This window comes from Desmodus rotundus, chromosome 2, assembly GCF_022682495.2.
Source record: "Desmodus rotundus isolate HL8 chromosome 2, HLdesRot8A.1, whole genome shotgun sequence".
Taxonomy (NCBI): domain Eukaryota; kingdom Metazoa; phylum Chordata; class Mammalia; order Chiroptera; family Phyllostomidae; genus Desmodus; species Desmodus rotundus.
The window spans coordinates 185,566,972-185,586,923 of record NC_071388.1 but is presented as its reverse complement, the minus strand read 5'-3'; the positions used below and the strand labels follow the sequence as shown (position 1 = coordinate 185,586,923).

At 36.1% G+C, this 19,952-nt stretch overlaps 1 protein-coding gene across 4 annotated transcripts in view; it reads left to right on the top strand.

The window, feature by feature from the left end:
* Nucleotides 1-17,984, top strand: part of NDUFS1 (NADH:ubiquinone oxidoreductase core subunit S1) — a 29,043-nt gene extending 11,059 nt beyond the window's left edge. For all 4 annotated transcript variants that reach the window (XM_045198203.2, XM_024563921.3, XM_024563922.4 and 1 more), the window contains 11 exons: nucleotides 2,294-2,428; nucleotides 3,068-3,182; nucleotides 4,384-4,529; nucleotides 4,817-4,945; nucleotides 6,358-6,487; nucleotides 8,784-8,944; nucleotides 12,764-12,918; nucleotides 14,199-14,374; nucleotides 15,658-15,792; nucleotides 15,893-15,965; nucleotides 16,914-17,984. In XM_045198203.2, coding sequence (XP_045054138.1) covers nucleotides 2,294-2,428; nucleotides 3,068-3,182; nucleotides 4,384-4,529; nucleotides 4,817-4,945; nucleotides 6,358-6,487; nucleotides 8,784-8,944; nucleotides 12,764-12,918; nucleotides 14,199-14,374; nucleotides 15,658-15,792; nucleotides 15,893-15,965; nucleotides 16,914-17,005 — 1,447 coding nt within the window. In that variant the 3' untranslated portion in view covers nucleotides 17,006-17,984. The remainder of the gene's footprint in view (nucleotides 1-2,293; nucleotides 2,429-3,067; nucleotides 3,183-4,383; nucleotides 4,530-4,816; nucleotides 4,946-6,357; nucleotides 6,488-8,783; nucleotides 8,945-12,763; nucleotides 12,919-14,198; nucleotides 14,375-15,657; nucleotides 15,793-15,892; nucleotides 15,966-16,913) is intronic.
* The last annotated feature ends 1,968 nt before the right edge of the window (nucleotides 17,985-19,952 follow it).

Genomic DNA, 19,952 nt, shown 5'->3' with positions numbered 1-19,952 from the left:
TCAAATTGTTTCTGATTTGGAGACCTTCCAATTGGCTTCTATATCAGATAACAGTTTCTTTTTAAATATATTTATTGATTATGCTATTATAGTTGTCCCATTTCCCCCCCATCACTCCACTCCATCCTGCCCACCCCCTCCCTCCCACATTCCCCCCCTATAGTTCATGTCCATGGGTCATACTTATAAGTCTTTGGCTTCTACATTTCCTACACTATTCTTACCCTCCCCCTGTCTATTTTCCACCTATCATTTATGCTACTTATTCTCTGTACCTTTCCCCCCTCTCCCCCTCCCCCTCCCCTTTTGATAACCCTCCATGTGATCTCAATTTCTGTGGTTCAGTTCCTGTTCTAGTTGTGTGCTTAGTTTGTTTTTGTTTTTGTTTTAGGTGTGGTTGTTAATAACTGTGAGTTTGCTGTCATTCTTACTGTTCCTATTTTTTATCTTCTTTTTCTTAGATAAGTTCCTTTATCATTTCATATAATAAGGGCTTGGTGACGATGAACTCCTTTAACTTGACCTTATCTGAGAAGCACTTTATCTTCCCTTCCATTCTAAAAGAAAGCTTTGCTGGATAGAGCAATCTTGGATGTAGGTCCTTGCCTTCATGACTTGGAATACTTCTTTCCAGCCCCTTCTTGCCTGTAAGGTCTCTTTGAAGAAATCAGCTGACAGTCTTATGGGAACTCTTTTGTAGGTAACTGTGTCCTTTTCTCTTGCTGCTTCTAAGATTCTCTCCTTGTGTTTAATCTTAGGTAATGTAATTATGATGTGCCTTGGTGTGTTCCTCCTTGGGTCCAGCTTCTTTGGGACTCTCTGAGCTTCCTGGACTTCCTGGAAGTCTGTTTCCTTTGCCAGATTAGGGAAGTTCTTCATTATTTGTTCAAATAAGTTTTCAATTTTTTGTTCTTCCTCTTCTCCTTCTGGCTATAATTCGGATGTTGGAACATTTCAAGATGTCCTGGAGGTCCTAAGCCTCTCCTCATTTTTCCGAATTCTTGTTTCTCCATTCTTTTCTGGTTGGTTGTTTCTTTCTTCCTTCTGGTCCACACCGTTGATTTGAGTCCCAGTTTCCTTCGCATCACTATTGGTTCCCTGTACATTTTCCTTTGTTTCTCTTAGCATAGCCTTCATTTTTTCATCTAGTTTTCAACCAAATTCAACCAATTCTGTGAGCTTCTTGATTACCAGTGTTTCGAACTGTGCATCTGATTGGTTGGCTATCTGTTCTCTGCTTAGTTGAATTATTTCTGGAGCTTTGAAGTATGCTGTCATTTGGGCCTTTTTTTTTTTTTTTGTCTTGGTGCTTCTGTTACTTTAAGGGGCGGAGCCTTAGGTGTTCACCAGGGCGGGGTAGCGCTGCTGTGCTGGGATGCTGTGCTGGGATGCTGTACGTGGGGGAGGGGCCGAGAGGGAGCAATGGCGCCCGCTCCATTCTCCACCGGATTTCAGTCACTCCCTCTGCTACCCACAATCAAATTGGGCCCCTCTGGTGCTGGTTCCCGAGTGGGTGGGCTTGTGCACATTCTAGGCCCATGTGTGTCTCTCCAATGACCTCTTCTGTGAGGCTGGGAGTCTCTCCTGCTGCCACCCCAACCCCCATGGGCGTTTTCAATCAGAGGTTTGAGGCTTTATTTCCCCATGCTGGGGCCCTGGGTTACGCGGTCTGCTTCGCTCCCCGCTGTTCGTTCCGTTTATCTGTGCACGAATGTGGGGCCGCGGGATCTGCTAGCCTCTGCTCTGCCCGCCCGGTTCTCCGCCACTCTGAGTCCGGCCCTCTCGGTTTATCTGTGCGCGAATGTGGGGCCGCAGGGTCTGCTAGTGCTCGGACTGCCTGCGCCGTTTGTCCCACACTCCGCCAGTCTCGGTCCTGCCACGGCAACGGGAGTCCTCTCCGCCCAGGATGCCTGTCTCTGCCCCTCCTGCCTGTCTGGATGAATGTTTATTTTTTATCTCCTTGGTGTCAGACTTCCTTGCCGTTTGATTTTCTGTCAGTTCTGGTTGTGCGAGGAGGCGCAGTTTGTCTACCTACGCCGCCATCTTGGTTCTCCTCCACATAACAGTTTTAAAGGCTTCATTTTTTCTTTAGAAATTTATGTGAGATGTCCGAATATAAGGGTTTTTGTGTGTGTTTGTTTTTTAGCATTTTCTTTCGAGTTCCATTGTTTTTAGAAGTTCAGTAATGGAAGTAATTGTAAAATTTTTTGTTTGGGGTAAACCAGATGGCAGAAACTTTGTTCTTATTCACAAAATCAAATAGAAAATAGTGTCTGTGTATTTATTTTCTCAGAAAGACAGAATCCATTGATGTAATGGATGCTGTTGGAAGTAACATTGTGGTAAGCACAAGAACTGGGGAGGTAATGAGGATTTTGCCAAGAATGCATGAGGACATCAATGAAGAGTGGATCTCTGATAAAACCAGGTATATGCTGTACTGTTTTCCTTTTGCAGTTGATTTAAAGGAAACTTTATAATTTAGTTTTAAAGAACTATCTTTTATAGTTGTAAATTAATGAATATTAAAATCTGGACTACTTGTACAGAGAATTGGACAAAACTGACATTATTAGTCCTAGATCTGCCATTGGCTTTATTAACTTGGAGAAATCTTTTTTTCCTTCTAAATGGAGAAATTGAGGTAGATGAAGATATGTCAGTTTGTTTATTGGAGAAAAGCTAAATGTAAGTTACAGTTTGCACAACATAATTTTGATAGACTCTCTAGAGGTACTCAGGTTTTATAAATAAAAGTCATTCAGATTTTTCAGCTGTCATATTGTTTGTATTATAATTTTAAGATTATTCAGATAGCTGAAAATAAGTTATCAGAAAGCAAACTTTTCAGATGGTGTTTTAGTTTTTAGTTGATACTCATAAAATACTTCTTAATTCATCTCCATAAAAACTTGGGATTAAAAAATTTGTATTAAGATATTTATGATCTTAGTGGATACTTTAACCAATACTGTATTTAAATAACATTTCTTTTAGATTTTAAACTTGAAAATTATAGTTGCCTTGATAGCCAGATCCCACAAATGGTGTCATTTCTGTTATCTAGATTTGCCTATGATGGGCTGAAACGTCAAAGACTTACAGAGCCCATGGTCAGAAACGAAAAGGGGCTTTTAACCTACACCTCCTGGGAGGATGCACTCTCTCGTGTGGCCGGAATGGTAAAACATGGAAATACGGAATGAAAAGTATTTGTGGTTTTCAACGGGTATCTTTGCGGTGAAGAAGGGATATATATTTCTTCACTTCTTTGCTTCTACCAAGATTATCTTTGACAAACGTTATTGAGAACTGTATGCCAGATGTCATGCTAGATGTAGGGATATAGAGATCGCTCACATCTCCCACAGTCTTGAAGGGAAAGGTGTATAATTAGGCAGTTACAATGCTGCTATGGATAGTGGTTCAGAAAGTGATGTATGAAAGAGCAAATTGGAGGGGTGCCTAACCAGGGCTAGCTTATCAGGGATACCTTCCTAGATAAGGTGACTCCTCAGGCAAAATTAAAACATGAATGCTAGCTTGCCAGACCAAAAATGGAGGGAATGGCTTTCTGGTCAGAAAAAAGCAACATACATAAAGGGCTTGAGGGAATGACAGATACTTGCAAAGAAGTTGTATTGAACTGTAACTCCTAGTCTTTATCCTCCAGACCTCCTCCTAGAGTCTCCTTTGAGACTCCTTTGTTCCTAATTTAAAACAGCTTCTCTCCAAGCTGGTGTTATTAGCCTTACCATATATACCTCTGCTTCTCACTTTTAGATTAATTGATAATGGGTGTAAAACTTTTTTTTTTTTTTTAGTTAATTCCCACCTGAGGATATACTTAATGATTCTAAAGAGAGGAAGGGAGTGAGAGAAACATCAACCTGTCGCCTCCTGCACACACCCTGAACAGGGATCAAACCCATAGCCTTTTGGTGTTTGGGATGATGCTATAACCAACTTAGCCATCTGGCTGGGGCTGGTATAAAACTTTTTATTAGAAGTTTGTTTCTGGCCCTGGCCAGGTAGGTCAGTTGGTTAAAGTATAGTCCTGATACACCAAGGTCGTGGGTTTGATCTCCAGTGAGGGTGTATACAAGAATCAACCAAAGAATGCATAAATAGGTAGAACAATAAAAATCTGTGTTTCTCTTTCTCTCTTCTCTTTCCCTCCCTTCCCCCTTTTCCCTCCCACCCTTCCTTCCCCTCTCTCTCTAAAGGAAAAGTGTATTTTTTTTCTACTTGAAAATGATTAGTTTTTTAAATTTTATTGTTTAGTTTCAGTTGAAAGTGACCATTGTTTTACTTTCTGGATAATTCATTGTGGTCTTTGCTGGATGAAAACTTCTTGGTGATATCCTTTGCCTTCATTTCTAGTTGCAGAGTTTTCAAGGCAAGGATGTGGCAGCAATTGCAGGTGGCTTGGTGGATGCTGAAGCCTTAGTAGCTCTCAAAGATTTGCTTAATAGAGTGGACTCTGACACCCTGTGCACTGAAGAGATCTTCCCCACTGCAGGAGCTGGGTGAGAAATACGAAGCTATCATCTCGGCTTCCTCCCCTGCCCTCTTCTCCCCTCCGCTCTCGTCCCTTCCCCTCCCCTTTCCTTTTTTCTTTTCTTTTCCCTCCCCTCCCCTCCCCACGCCCTTCCCTTTGTATAAGCTGACACATCTGTAGAATCAATAACTGAAATGACAACTTGAATTCTCCAGCATGCCCACCAATTTATGTTCACGTGTAGACCAGAGTCAGATCAGGAGCTCCTGGAGAATCCACTGAAGTAAACTTGTATTTTTAATTTTGTATTTCTAGTACAGATTTGCGTTCCAATTATCTTCTTAATACTACAATTGCTGGTGTGGAAGAGGCAGATGTTGTCCTTCTGGTTGGTACAAATCCACGTTTTGAGGCACCACTGTTTAATGCTAGAATTCGAAAGAGGTTAGTAATAATATTCTGGGTTTAAAAATATTTATATAATTTATTTTATATACGATAAGTGGTTATTTTAGTTGATTTCTAATAGTGTTAGTGGGAGTGAAACTTCAAAAGATTGCCCTGGTGGGTGTGGCTAAGTGGATTGAAAGCCGGCCTGAGGACCAAAAGGTTACAGGATTGATTCCCGGTCAGGGTACACACCTGGGTTCCAGGCCAGGTCCCCAGCTGGGGGCTTGTGAGAGGCAACTGATCAGTGTGTCTCATGCAGCAATGTTTCTCTCCCTCTTTTTCTCCCGCATTTATTCTCTAAAAATAAGTAAATCTTTAAACAAACTTTAAAAGATTATTTTAGGACAGTTTCTAACAGGTCCATTCACCCCCCACCTCAGTCTTTTTATTTGTCTTATTTCTAAATAATTCAAGATGTTTGAAATAGTTTTTAAACATAACTCTTTTTTTGTAATACTGTTCCCCCAGATTAACCATTGTTAACATTTTGCCATTTATTATTCTAGTTCTGTGTATATATGTGTGGATGTAATTTTCTGAATTATTTGAAAGTGAGTTGTAAATATGATGCCCCTTTATCCGTGAAAACTTGTGTGTGGATTTCCTAAGTTCAAGTGACATTCTCTTAAATAATCAAGTATTTAGTATTGTTACAATTCTATCTAATCCACAATTTGTATTCAGATTCTACCATCTTTTCCTGTAAATTCTTTTAGAATAATTTTTTCCTGCCAGAATCCAGCCTGTAGTCACACATTATAATTAGTGTCATGGCTCCTCAGTCCTTTTTTTTTTTTTTTGAAAGCACAAAAGCCAGTTATTTTGTGGAATGCCTCTCGATTTTTTTATATCTTAGAGATGTATGAATAGGTCAACTATATAATTTATTGTCTAAACTGGGACACTGTTGAGAGTGAAACAAGGGATTGCTAATTACTCCAGGATAACAACTAAAAACCAGCACTGTCTCAGACTACTCAGAACAGGTGGCCACCATATTTATAACCATTTCCGGAGGAGGGTCCATACTTCCATGCCGTATAGAGTAAATATGTTTATATAGCTTATTTTCATAAACTATATTTAAATGACTAGTGAATAACTAGGAGATAACTTGTATAAATATGGAAAAATAAAAACTACACATTATTCTGAAATTAAAGTATTTTGTTTATAGCTGGTTTATAGAGTTAGCATTTTTACACAGAAAATCAATTCATTGAATTATCTTTGTGTGTATTTTTGCAACACTTTATTTTGAAAGGTACACAGTAAATTGCATCTGTTAAGTAAGGTTAAATGTCCTGTTAATGCTTTTAATGCTTTTAACATTTTGTAACACCTAGCATTAATTTGGCCAATAACTTAGTGATTTAGTTCTAAAAAGTTCATTGTTTTTATTTCAGCTGGCTTCATAATGACTTAAAAGTGGCCCTTATAGGCAGCCAAGTGGATCTCACTTACAGATATGACCATCTGGGAGATTCCCCCAAAATTCTTCAAGACATCGCTTCCGGTAGCCATCCATTCAGCCAGGTGCTCTCAAGTTATCTATATCTACTTTTGTTGATTTTTAAATATTATTTTAAAAATTTCTTGTTTTTGTAATAACAATATGTAATTATCATTAAAAATTACAGCAACATAGATGAGATCATGGAAGAAAGTAAAACATTCAAAATTCCACCACCCCAAACAACTATCGATAACATACAATCATCTCTCTGTTCATCTATAGAGCAAGATAGATGGATGTACAGGCAAACAAAAAAATGAGATGATACTACATAGGCTATTTTTATTTACCAGAGTTTAATTTTCCTTGAATTATCAGAAAAGAAATTGAAGTGTAACTGAAAGGATTAAACTTGAACCTTCAATGAAGTCTTTCTTTATTTCAAGAGTTTAGTATACCTAAGAGAAATTTTACTTGACTTTTTTATTACTGAGTGCTTTATTTACATTTATTTCATTGCTGTTTGTAGAATATAGTCTTTTATTTCTTATTTTTTCAAGAGGGGCTCATTGGTGCCCTATTACTTGAGTTCTTGCTCGAGAATGTCTAGTATTCTGAAGAGAGCCTTAGCAGATAAAAAGTTCCTGGGTCACACTTTTTTCTTTCCTTAAATTTTATACACTACCTTTTGTTACCCTGGAGAAGCCTGAAATCAGCTGTATTCTCCCCAGACCTGTCCTAATTTTTTTTTCCTGTCTGGATACTTTTTCTTGATAGTATATTCTTGATTCTTCATCCTTGAAATTTAGTAACTTCACCAGAAACTGTCTTAATGGTGGTGGTTCTCTATCCCTCTTTTAATCTGACATGGTGTGCCGTTCAGTCAGAAGATTCAGGGTTCTCTTTGTTTTAGGACTTGTGTGTGTGTATGTGTGTTGGGGTGATGATTGCTAAAAAATGTAAGAGGTTTTTCTTTTTCACATGGAGGCAGGCAGTTTGACATATGGTGTAGCTTTCCCAGGATGTCAGCAAGGAAGGAGCCTTCTTGCTTTGCTGTCCTCCCTGCATTTGATTACTCACGTGTTTGTGTGAGCTTCTCCTCACAGTTCCAAGGTGATTGCTTCATTTATAGCCTCCGGTGTATATGAGAAGAAAGTCAAGTGCAAAGGGACAAAACAGCCAACCTCTATTTGTTTGAATAGGAAAAACATTATCATGATTACAATAATCAAAAGATTTTAAAAATATTTAGTATCTCTCTTGTATCTCTAGTTCTCATCCCCATGCCTCAGAAGGTGATTAGTGTTCTTCAGGAAAATTTGCTTCAATAATAGATTTAAAAATGTTTTTTTATTAAATAATTAGTTCTCTTCCCTTAATCAAGAACTCAACGATGCAGATATTGGATCCCCTTTTCTATCATTTCTGTCATTTTTTTCTTTTGTTCTTTTTCAGTTTGTTTTCTATAATTTTCTGCAGCCTGTCTTTCTGTTCCTGTATTTACAGTTATGTTTTATTTTATTTTTTACTGTTTCTGGAAAGGTGTTCTTATCTAATTTCTCTCAGTTCTTTTCTGAGTTCTGATATAAAAATCTTCTATTGTATAAAACTCTATTATGTCACTTATTTGAACTTTTTTTGTAAGTGAGAAAAGAGTGTTGTTTTTCATTTTGTTTGAGGCTATTGAAAACTTTCTCTGAATTCTTCACATTTCCTTGGGAAATGCCTCTTGTGATGAATGGCCTCCTTTTTGTAGTATGTAGGCTTAATTCTCGTGCTGATCCTTTGATTGGGGCCATCTGTTTATTGAAAAATGATACAGAGGTTGGGCAGGAGAGTGAGCTATGTAGACTACAGCTTTACTTCTAATTTTTTCATCCTCCACCAAATCGCTAGTTTCCTTTGCTCTTGGGATGCACTCCCTCTTAGTTTTTGGCATTCAGGAAGTTACTGCAGTTGAAAGAAAACTGCATTGTGGTCTAGTGATCATTGCTTTTCCCACTACATCCTCCCCGTCTGGAGCATGGTGAGTAGATACAAAACAGTCGGCATGGCACCTTAGCATGGTTTCTCCTGTTACGTAGTACCACCTGAATCTCTCTAGGGAACATTCCCCAATTCTTATGGGACCTACCCATAGTCATTCTGACCAAAGGGATTTGGCTAGGATTTTGATTCCTGATGCTTGCTTCAGAAAGTCTGTTTGATCTGGTACTTGTTTAACCATTTCGCATAGCGCTGGCAAGACGTTTTGATTAAATGTGGCTATATGCATGTCTATATGCTGGCTGACTAAAACTTCCGGACGACATATTGTAGATGCAAATTTGGTTAAGTTTAGGGTTTTTTTTAATCAAAATATATTATTTTAAATAGGTCCTAAAGGAAGCTAAAAAACCTATGGTGGTTTTAGGCAGTTCTGCTCTCCAAAGAAATGATGGGGCAGCAGTTCTTGCCGCTGTCTCCAGCATCGCTCAGAAGGTTCGGACGAGCAGTGGTGTTGCTGGTGACTGGAAAGTTATGAATATCCTTCACAGGTATGTTGGGTATTGTTTTATGTAACAACAAGTTCAAGTTATTCCATGTGTATATGTGTCACATTGTCACGTTTAGATTTACAAACAACTTAGTATTTAACATGATCTCAGTAGCTGGTATGAATTAGAGACCTTTACTATCTGTGTGAGAAAAACCCAGAATAATAAATACTAAAAATATCCAAAACAGCAGTTAAGTGCTGAGAAAATGTTGAAGATCTGTACCAGTATTACATGTTTCAAAAATTGCAACAACTCTGATTAAATGATGAAAATGTAAGCTAACATGAGAGAATATATCTGAAGTAAAGTTTTTTGCTGACTATATTAAATGCAAGTATAAGAAAGTTTTAAAGAGAAGAAAGTACACAAAATAGAAATTATTCTTATTCCACTATTTGTAGATAATTGCTGATGTTATTTTTTATAGCTTTCCAAAAAATTGATTTAGAGAGAGAAACATTGATTTGTTGTTCCACTCATTTATGCATTCATTGGTTGATTCTTGTATGTGCCTTAACTGGGGATCAAACCCACAACCTTGGCATATTGGAACGATGCTCGAATGTACTGGGCTACCTGGCCAGGGCACCATTGGTATTTTGGTGCACTTTTGCCTGGCCTTTTATTTCCTGTGCAAATTTTTTTTAATTATATAGTTGAAATCATACTGTATAAAAGTTTGTGTCCTGATTTTGATCAATTTTCATTAACAAATAAAAATTTCTTCCTGTGATTAGAAATTCTTTATAAATAAAAACTGTAGTGGCTATTTCATATCATGAATAAATATATTTTCTGTTTTAAGTATTATACTTCAAATTCTTCAAATTTTTTAAGCATTGGGGCTAAATACCTTTTTAACTATAATAGGTACATTTTTTAAATTTAAAAATGTTCAAATGCATTTTTAAATATTCAGTTCAATATTAATATTTCTCCTTATCGGTTTAATTTGGCATTGTAGATCATCATATAAATATTTTTTAAACTTAATATTTTTACATAGAATTTACTTTCATTGACCACTTCTAGATCCTTTCTAGGCACTATTGTTACTTATTTTTAATTTACTTTTGCATCTGTCTTTATTCATACAGTTCTTTTTTCTGAATAAGTACTAAATTAGTAACTTTTATTTTTAATTCCTGAATGTCTGACAGTGTTTTTCTGGGTCCTTCTCACAAAGGATCAGTAGGCCAGGTACAAAGATCACTGTCTCTTCCTTTAATACTCAGCGTTTTTCACCCATTCTTTCATTTGATATTTGAGAAGATCTCATTTAGTCTGTTTTGTCTCTGACAACCTGATTTTATACATGTACATGTGCCTGTCTCCCTGCCCATCATTTGGTTTTCTTTCTTTCTTTTTTTAAAGATTTTATTTATTCACTTCTAGAGAGGGGAAGGGAGGGGGAGAAAGGGAGAGAGAGAAACATCAATGTGTAGTTGCCTCTTGTGCACCCCCTACTGGGGACCTGGCCCACAACCCAGGCATGTGCCCTGACTGGGAACTGGACAGGCGACCCTTTGGTTCACAGGCCAGCACTCAGTCCACTGAGCCATACCAGCCAGGGCCGGGTTTCTTATTTTTAATGTTAAGAAAGTTCTAGAATATAACTGGGTGACACTCATTTGTCATTAGTTTTGCCTGGGAATATCATAGATACTCTCCTTTTTAAAATGGAAAAAAAATTTTTTTCTTTTAAGTTCAGAAACTCCTTATTGGTTTGCTTTTATATTGTTATTTGCTCTCACTTCTTTTTACTTTTATATTGTTATTTGCTCTCAATCTGTCTGTTTGCTAACAAACAGAAGCTTCTGTTTGTTATGCATTGGTTGGCCCTTCAGACGTTTGGCTCTTTAAAAATTTTTCTCACTTCTTTTTCTATGTGTTTGAAGAAAATTCCTTAAATTATCTCCTGTCATTTTGTGAGTTTTCATTCTGGAGATCACTGACATGATTGTGATTTTTAGTTTATTAACCTTGTTTTTTATTTTATTTTATTCTTATCACAAGATACCATTTTCAGTGAAAGTTTACTGTAGTGAAAACATGAAACATCTTAAAACTTTTCTTATAGAGGTCTATTTCAGAGTAAATCACGTTTTCTAATTCTTGGAGAATCTTTTATTTATTTATTTTTTATTGATTGATTGGGGAGAGGGAGAGAAAGAAACATGGATTTGTTGTTCCACTTATGCATTCTTTGGTTGCTTATTCTATGTGCCCTAAATGGAGGTCGAACCAGCAACCTTCATGTGTGGGGGGACAATGTTCTAACCAACCCTGCAAGGGCCTGATTTTTAAAGAATCTTTCAATCAGCCCCGTAGTTCTGTTGTTTACTGATCATTTTCCCAGAAGCAAACTTAGGCTTACTCAGTTTGTTTTCCAAAATGAGGTGGGCTCTATCATAAGTGAGTGTGAGTCAGCCTGGATCTTTGAGAGCGAGACAGAGAGACTTCAAGGCTTAGAATGAGGGAAATTAAGACAAAAAATATTGTGTACATGGCAGGAGAGGGAAGGGGAGCTAAGTTTTTTAATTGGGAAGTATGACTCCTCTACTGTTCATTTTAAAGATAGTTTGGCTGCCCTGGGTCTTTTCATTCCATACGAATTTTAGGGTCAGTCGGTCAGTTACTGCAAAGGATTCAGCTGTGATTTTTAATAGGGATCGTAGTAAGCCTAGAGGTCAGTTTGGGGAATATTCCCATCTTAACAATATTAAGTCTTCTAATCCATAAATTTAGGATGCCTTTCTATTTATTAATGTCTTTAATTTCTTTCAAAGTTATTTTGTAGTTTTTGTATACAAATCTTGCTCTTCTTTTGTTAAGTTTTTGTCTAAGTATTCTTTTTTAAAGATTTTTTTAAAGTCTCACTTTTTTAAAAAAGATTTTATTTATTTATTTTTAGAAAGGTGGGGGGAGAAAGAGAGGGATAGAAACATCAATGTGAGAGAGAAATATCGATTGGTTGCCTCTTATACATGCCCCGACTGGGGAGCGAACCATAGCCTAGGCATGTGCCCTGACTGGGAATCGAACTGGACACCTTTCCCTTTGCGGGACGCTGCCCAACCAACTGAGCCACACGGTCAGGGCTGTCTAAGTATTCTTTTGACGTGATTCCATCAGAGAGTTTGACAGCAACGGCAACTAGTGGGAATTGGTTTGAACTGCCCTCATCCCTTAACAAATAGGTAAAAGACCAGTAAGCTCTATATACAGTATGTCCTCAGAACGGCTACTATTTCTAGAAAGAAAGTTAATAATAGGAAATTAGACCAAAGACTTAACAATTGTTCAAGGTACTCAGAGTTATTATAGACCTCTCCTATAAAAGATTATCTGTTTATAAGCGTAACACATGTTCACAGAAAAAATTCCATAAAGACATACACCATTGTGCTAATTATCATTTCCTTGGAATTACAGTTTTATGAGTTGTGTTTAAATTTACCCCTTTTGGTTTTCAAAACCATCTGATTTTTCTCTAATTGACTATGTCTTATGAGGTGTTTTACGCTTAACTGTATTGAATAAGGATCAACTTAAAACAACTGGAATTGGTAGAAAGTTTCCAGAATTTATTAAATATTATCTAATGAGGAAACAAGATGTGTCATAAGCATCTTGTTTCTTTATTTCCCATTCTTAAAACAGGAGAAGACTGTTTCTGGTTTTGACCTGTTCTAAATGGGTAAAAAGGTAAGGGAAGGTTTTTGACAGCATTGAATAGAAAAGAGCCCAGTTATAACATTTAGTTTTTTTATAGTGAAAACACTGCACGTATGCTAAAAATCCCTAATTTTACAGGATTGCAAGCCAAGTAGCTGCTTTAGATCTTGGCTATAAACCTGGGGTGGAAGCAATTCGAAAGAACCCTCCCAAAGTGCTCTTTCTCCTAGGAGCAGATGGAGGTTGTATCACTCGACAGGATTTGCCAAAGGATTGTTTCATTATTTATCAAGGTAGGTAGCATCTGCGACACCAGAAACAAAAGAGAGTAGTACACTGTGTATATTAGAAACTGTACAGCAAGTATTTAGTGGATTGAATATTTTCCATTCAGGAGTTTCCCACACACACCCTCCCAATATTTTTAAAAACCAAACTGTAGGTTTTATTTGTTGCATAATTGATATTGCTGTTAAGAATTATTTCTCATGTTATTTAATAACAGAATTAGAAGAAACCTAAATGCTCCCAGTAACAGGAATGGTTAAATTATGGTTTATTTATGCAATTAAATATTATACAACATTAAAATTCATTTTTTCAAAGAAATGGTATAAAAAGTTAAAAATCATGAGTCCTGTGTTATAGGATTTTAATAAATTAATTATATTTAACAGTGTACTACTTGGGCTTTTTATGTTTGGCTCATTTTCTTGAACTCTCATTCATTATAAATGTAACCAAGTTTCCCTGGAATAAATGGAGTCCAGAGATTCTAGGATATTTTACAGAGAAAAGTATTATGTAACTTCCCACTTCATTTTACACATAAACACCATACATTTATAATAGGCTTTTCATGGCACAAAAAAGCATTATATAATAGTTTGTGTCTTTAGTTTGATCAAGTTTAACCAAAATGCATAAACTGAAATCCTGTTTCTATTGTAGTCCTATCCAGAGATAATTATTGGTGGTGGTTTTGATATGCACGCTTCATACATGTGCCTATGCATATACAAACATGTTCACAAATGAGATCCAACTTTGTATGTTGTTAAAACTTTCATTTAACTCGAGTCCCCCCCGAACAATTTTGTTAAACTATTAATGAGTGAGAGTCTTTCAGTATACTATTTTCTGTAATTTTCTGTATATAACCTTTTCAGTATTATTACTGTCTTACTCATGTGTACACTTTTTGTTCCTCCACCATTTGAGTCCACTTTACCAAATTTCACTAATGTTCATCTGAGCATTTCCACTTTGTAATCATCAAGAGAAATAACATACCTAGTTTCCCATTATGTATGTGTATATGATATGCATATTTGTGCATTTGCAAACAATAATCTGGGAAGATACATACCATGTACTTTAACAGTAATTTTCTTGAGGAAAGGAGTTGAACTGTAGGCAAGGTGGGCTTTAATTTTTATTCCAACACTTCAGTACTATATTGTTTTAATTTTTAAAACACTTAAAAAATGGAATTTTAAAAGGTTATATGCTGTAAAAAACCTAATCAGTTTTTTACTAAAATGTGGTTTGCTGTTTTCCATCTTTTTCACAGGCCATCATGGTGATGTTGGAGCTCCTATAGCTGATGTTATTCTCCCAGGCGCCGCTTACACAGAGAAGTCTGCTACTTATGTCAATACTGAGGGCCGAGCTCAGCAGACTAAAGTAGCAGTGACACCTCCCGGCTTGGCAAGAGAAGACTGGAAAATTATAAGAGCCCTCTCGGAGGTATTTGTTCTTGGTGATGCTGTTAATGGGATATTTGACATGTTAGCTTGTCAGAATGGCTTTCAAAGTCTAGGATGATGCAAGTCTAAAAGGCAAGGATGATTTGAATATTCAATCACTATAGGAAAAATGTGTTTTAAAAATGGGGATTTGAAATTAATATTTTAATTTTTGACTTGTCTTTTGATGTTTCTTTTACCTCGTTTTACTGTAAAAAGAATCATCATGAAATTTAAAATAACAGATAGTTATCTCTAAACTTCATATACAAGGAACACAAGGAAACCCAAGCAACCCAAGGAAAACCTGGAATTATGTTGTGGAGGATGGGCCCCTTGTAATATAGGCTTTCCCCGCTAGGTGAATGTTCTAGGAACCCATCTGTAATAGTGTACTAGCTGGCGTTGTTGTGAGAGGCTGGGGTCAGCTTCAGTGAATTTTTTTTGAAGATGTAAAAGTGTTTGCCCATTTCATAATGGGTGATTTACAAGTGCACCTGATACATCGTGCTGAGTGTTCAGCAGTTTTTGACCAAAAACAGCATGACCTCTGTGCCCCACCTTCCTATTCACCTGATCTTGCCCCAGGCAGCTTTTTTGTTTTGTTGGTTTCACGGGATGAAAAAAGTCCTCAAAGGGAAACATACTGCCAATGTGGAATAGGTGAAACAAAAAATGGCAGAAGCACTAAAAGGCATATCAGTGACTTTAAAAACTGTTTTGAGCAGTGGAAAAACGTCTCAATGGCTATATTGCATCAAATGGAGAGTACTTTGAAGGTGACTAAAATTTAAACGTGTAAGAATAAATACACAAATTTTTATAAATAAATTCCTGTTTTTGGGGGGGTCACCCCTCATATGATCAATAACTGGTTAGCAGAAGCATTCATATTTAGCATAGCATTATCTCTTGAATCATTTACTTTATAATCAGCCTGTTTTCTAAAGATAAATTACTAATGTACTGACAGCTATGTATGGATTAGTAGAATTTTTGACAATCGTTTTCCCTAGTTAACTATGTGCTTAATATACACTCTAATGGACACCAGTAGACTTTTCAGTAGTACTGCATTATTTCTCCATACTGCAGTTACATACAGGGACGAGCAAAGTAGGTTTATAGTTGTGAATATGTGAAACAGAGTTTATACTTTATTATTATTTATTATTGAATTTTTTTCCATATCAACCATAAACATAATTTTGCCCACCCTTGTGTTATTTGAAAACTTTAAATATTAAAGCTTTATGTCAATCTCTGGGCCCTGATATGGTATAGATTGCAGGTATAACTCTTCCATACGATACTCTGGATCAAGTAAGGAACAGATTGGAAGAAGTCTCCCCTAATCTTGTTCGATATGATGACGTTGAAGGAGCTAATTATTTCCAGCAAGCAAGCGAGCTCTCCAAGGTAAAAACTTATCTACATGCAGCTTTCATAATAGTGTATCATTTAGAGTAACAGAAGCAGTTTTTAGTATTATTACTGATCTCTTACTCCTTTTTTGCAGCTAGTGAACCAGCAACTTCTTGCTGACCCCCTTGTTCCACCTCAGCTGACAATAAAAGACTTCTACATGACAGGTATGCAGCTGGCAGCATGACTGCCACGTGTGGAAGGTGGTGGGGAGTGAGATCACCTCATTTAGCATTACGATTCCACGCTGTTAGTGGTAGTATTTGATAGTTTCAGTCTTTGAAGGTTTTTAAAACATCAGAACTGTAATTCTAATGTAATTCATATTGTCTCATTTTACTATAATTTCTTTTTTTGAAATGTAAGCAGAGTTTGAAAATTCAAGAAAAATTAACATATTTTAAGTGTAAAATTCTACTATTGTATGTAAAATCATTGTGTAGCAATTTAGGGAGAATTTTTATGGGAAGGTTTTCCTGAGAATTACAGTGAAAGAATCAAAACACTTCAGTGGTAAAACATGTTAAATGCTGCTTCTGATGTAAATTGTTAGGAATGTTTTTAAGGAATGCAGACTAACTGAAACTCTCTATTATCCCACTATCCAGAAATAACTATGTTTATTTTTTTAACATTTTGGTCAATCACTGAGGAATATATACATAAATTGTTTATTTTAACAAAAACTGAGATTATTCAGTTACTATGGGTTTTTGGACAGCTATTGAAATATAATTCATATCACCATAAAACTCACCCATGAAGTGTAGAATTTGGTGGATTTTAGTACATGTTGTTTTGTGACAGTTTTTTCAATAACAGTATTTTACATACTTTTCCTGCCTTTAATACTTTTCTATAATATGTTTACTAGGTGCATACTGGTACATTGTTTGTATATAATTATTTATTAATACCTAGGAGTGCTTATTAAAAGCATTTAGCTAATAAGGGGCTCACCTTCTGAATCTGTTGATTAGTTTCAAAAATTTACATATAGTTGCATAGTTTTATATAGGTTCTTTTTGTTCCTAGGTGTGTAAAACAAGAATGTTTTACTATGTGTTTTTTTTAAGTTGTGTTCTTTAAATACACCTTTCCTTAATACCTTTCAGATTCGATCAGCAGAGCCTCACAGACAATGGCCAAATGTGTTAAAGCTGTCACGGAGGGCGCCCAGGCAGTGGAGGAGCCATCCATATGCTGAAACCGCTGGGAACCCAGTTTTGTCACAGATACTTAATGGACAGTTATGTTGGAGTGATCTCCTAGAGGTTTATCTCTTTAAAAAATAATCGGAATGATGTAATATTTAAGGCTCTACCATGCTCATTCGGAAACAATATTGCAACCATCAAAGAACTCTGAGGTTCCAAAAAATTTATGTATTGTGTGTAAACATTAAATAGTTTAATAAAACATGTATACAGATGCTCTCTTGTGTAAAAGCGTTGGTAATCTTTGTGACAAATACCAAGAAAATCCTTAAAGTAAGAATTTTTGTTTATATTTATAGATCATTTATGTTTATAAACAGATGAAATAAGTTTTCGTTAGGACCCCCTTTTTTCTAGTACCAAATTAAAGATTTAAGTATTTTGTCAGGTTAGGTACATAAAATATATAACCATATATGTATCTTGGAAAATTATGATAGCCAGTGATTATTCAGCTATTTTTTGTGTGCTCAGTAAGTACTTTGGTTTTATATGTATTTTGTTTTGTTTTGTCCTTGCTCCAGCCTTATGAAGTAGTATTATCTCATTTTACAGATGAAGAAACTGAAGTCCATAGATACTAGGTAGCTTGCCCAAGGCCACAGCAAAAATGTCAGACTCAAGCCTAGTTCTCTGTGGCTCCAAAATTCAGTGTTCTTAACTGAGTAAATCACATAATTCCCTGCCATTATTACATACTCTATAGGTGGTTACTTCTAAGAATTAGTATTGAGGAAGTTGATGGGTAACATTTTTCTGTATTCTCTTGAACCTGTTTATATGATGTCATGATGGTTATGTGATATTTTTCTTTGAATAATAGATCACACACACACATGCACCCTCTTGGAATGAGGGAGGTCCCAAGAGATACATAATCTAGGTCCTCATTGATGTTTCATATTCATTATATTAGCTCCATGTATAAGTATTAAGTCAAATAAATTATTCCAGTAATAGACAAACTAATTGCATTCATAATTTTTAATTATCAAAATTAAAAGGCAATAAAAGTTTTACAGTTAATCTAGGAGATAATATAAAGCTGTATTAAATTTTTTTCAAAATCCATGTTCAGAATTCTTTTGTTTTCTAATCCTTACTCCTTTCTACTTTCTTGATATAAACTCAATTCCATTGATTGTAAGGGAAAGTCATGTCTAATATAACCTCCAGGTTGTTTTGGGTTTTTTAACCAAGAAAAGCATTACTTTACCAAGGCTCAAAATAACTAAATAATTAAATCATTTGTCCAAGGTCAATCCAATCACGTAAATACTGCTGCTACAAACCATCCACCAGAGTTGTGAAAATTAATTTATTATTTATTATATGCAGAATTCTGCTTATTTTGATAAAATTTTTACCAGTCATAGTAAGATGTACTGAGTCTGTTGGAGCCTAACCCTTAAAAGAGAGCAAAAATGTAAACTGGTGCTATCAGAAGAGGGAAAACTGAATGCTAGTGATGGGAGTGAAGGAGGGTTAGAGTTATTCATGTGCACAGAAGTGGACAGGTGGATTCTTTTGACAACAAAAAGCTTTAGCTAATATAAACTGTCAGCCTTCTGCTGCCCAAACAAATTACCACACCGCTATTCAGACTCCCAAGGAGAGAGGAACTAAAGCAGCTTAGCAACCAAAGCAGTGGTAAGAGGTTTTTTTTAAAAAAAGTTAACATTGTCGTTCATGACCACTGTTAAAATGTCACTAGCAAAGTCATTACAATCCCATTGCCAAAGGCTTGGTGTTGCTGTGAAGATTATGGTCCGTGCAGAAATCAGTGCTATACATGAGTATGACAGACTGTTTTTTAGGACATGTTACAAAGCTAATCCAATCTTAGCATAGCCGGACCTTATGTTGTGATTGACTCAACTTTTGGAAACAAGTAGACATGAAAAAATATCATAAAGATCTGTTGGAACAAAAAATCGTGTGTGTACATACGGTGGCATTTTATAAAAAGATGAAGGTAGCTGACAATTCCCTAATAATTTCTAATAACCAATATTTTTAGGTATCTTAACTATTGTATAGCACTCTAATTAGACTGCTTATTTAATTTAGTCCAAGAGACAAAAATATTCATGAGAAAACTGTGACTAGACTTAAGGTCTAGATTTTAAGAGAACAAGGATTTCAGAAACAAGTACCCTTTGCTTAAAGTGTTTTCTTGTAGTCTTTTTACCACTGAAAACTTTGTTATGTTTTTGAACACTTTTTTAAAGATTTTATTTATTTTTTAAATTAATTAATTTTTTTTAGAGAGGGAGGAGAGGAGAGAGAAAGTGAGGGAAAGAAACATCAGTGTGTGAGAGAAACATCAATTGGTTGCCTCTTGCAGACCCTCAACAGGGGCCTGACCTGGCTCACAACCCAATCATGTGCCCTGGTGGGGAACTGAACTAGTGACCTTTTGATTCTCAGGTACTCAATCCACTGAGGCACACTAGCCAGAGCACCACTGAACATTTTTGAAGATTAAAGATTGACTTACCTATGACTGATTTGCAAAATCTTTGACATGATATTTTTTAAATAACTTAAACTGAAAGGCAATACATTGGTATTGAAAAATATGGCAAATGCATGGTCTGTGATTAGTGATTAGTCTATAATATTTAGTTTGAATTGGTATGTAAGGAGATTATAAGATGAACGATTTACTACTTTCCTTCTTAGAAGCCTATAATGTTGGATCTGAAAAGGGACTGTAGAAAAAAATCTAGTGTTACATATGCAATTTATAATTGTGGAAGGGCCACTGGTCCAATTCCCAGTTAGGGCACATGCCTGGGTTGCGGGCCAGGTCCCCAGTGTGGGGTGTGTGAGAGGCAACCACACATTGATATTTCTCTCCTCTCTTTCTCCTTCTCTTCCCCTCTCTCTGAAAATGAATAAATAAAATCTTTAAAAAAAATAATTATGGAAATG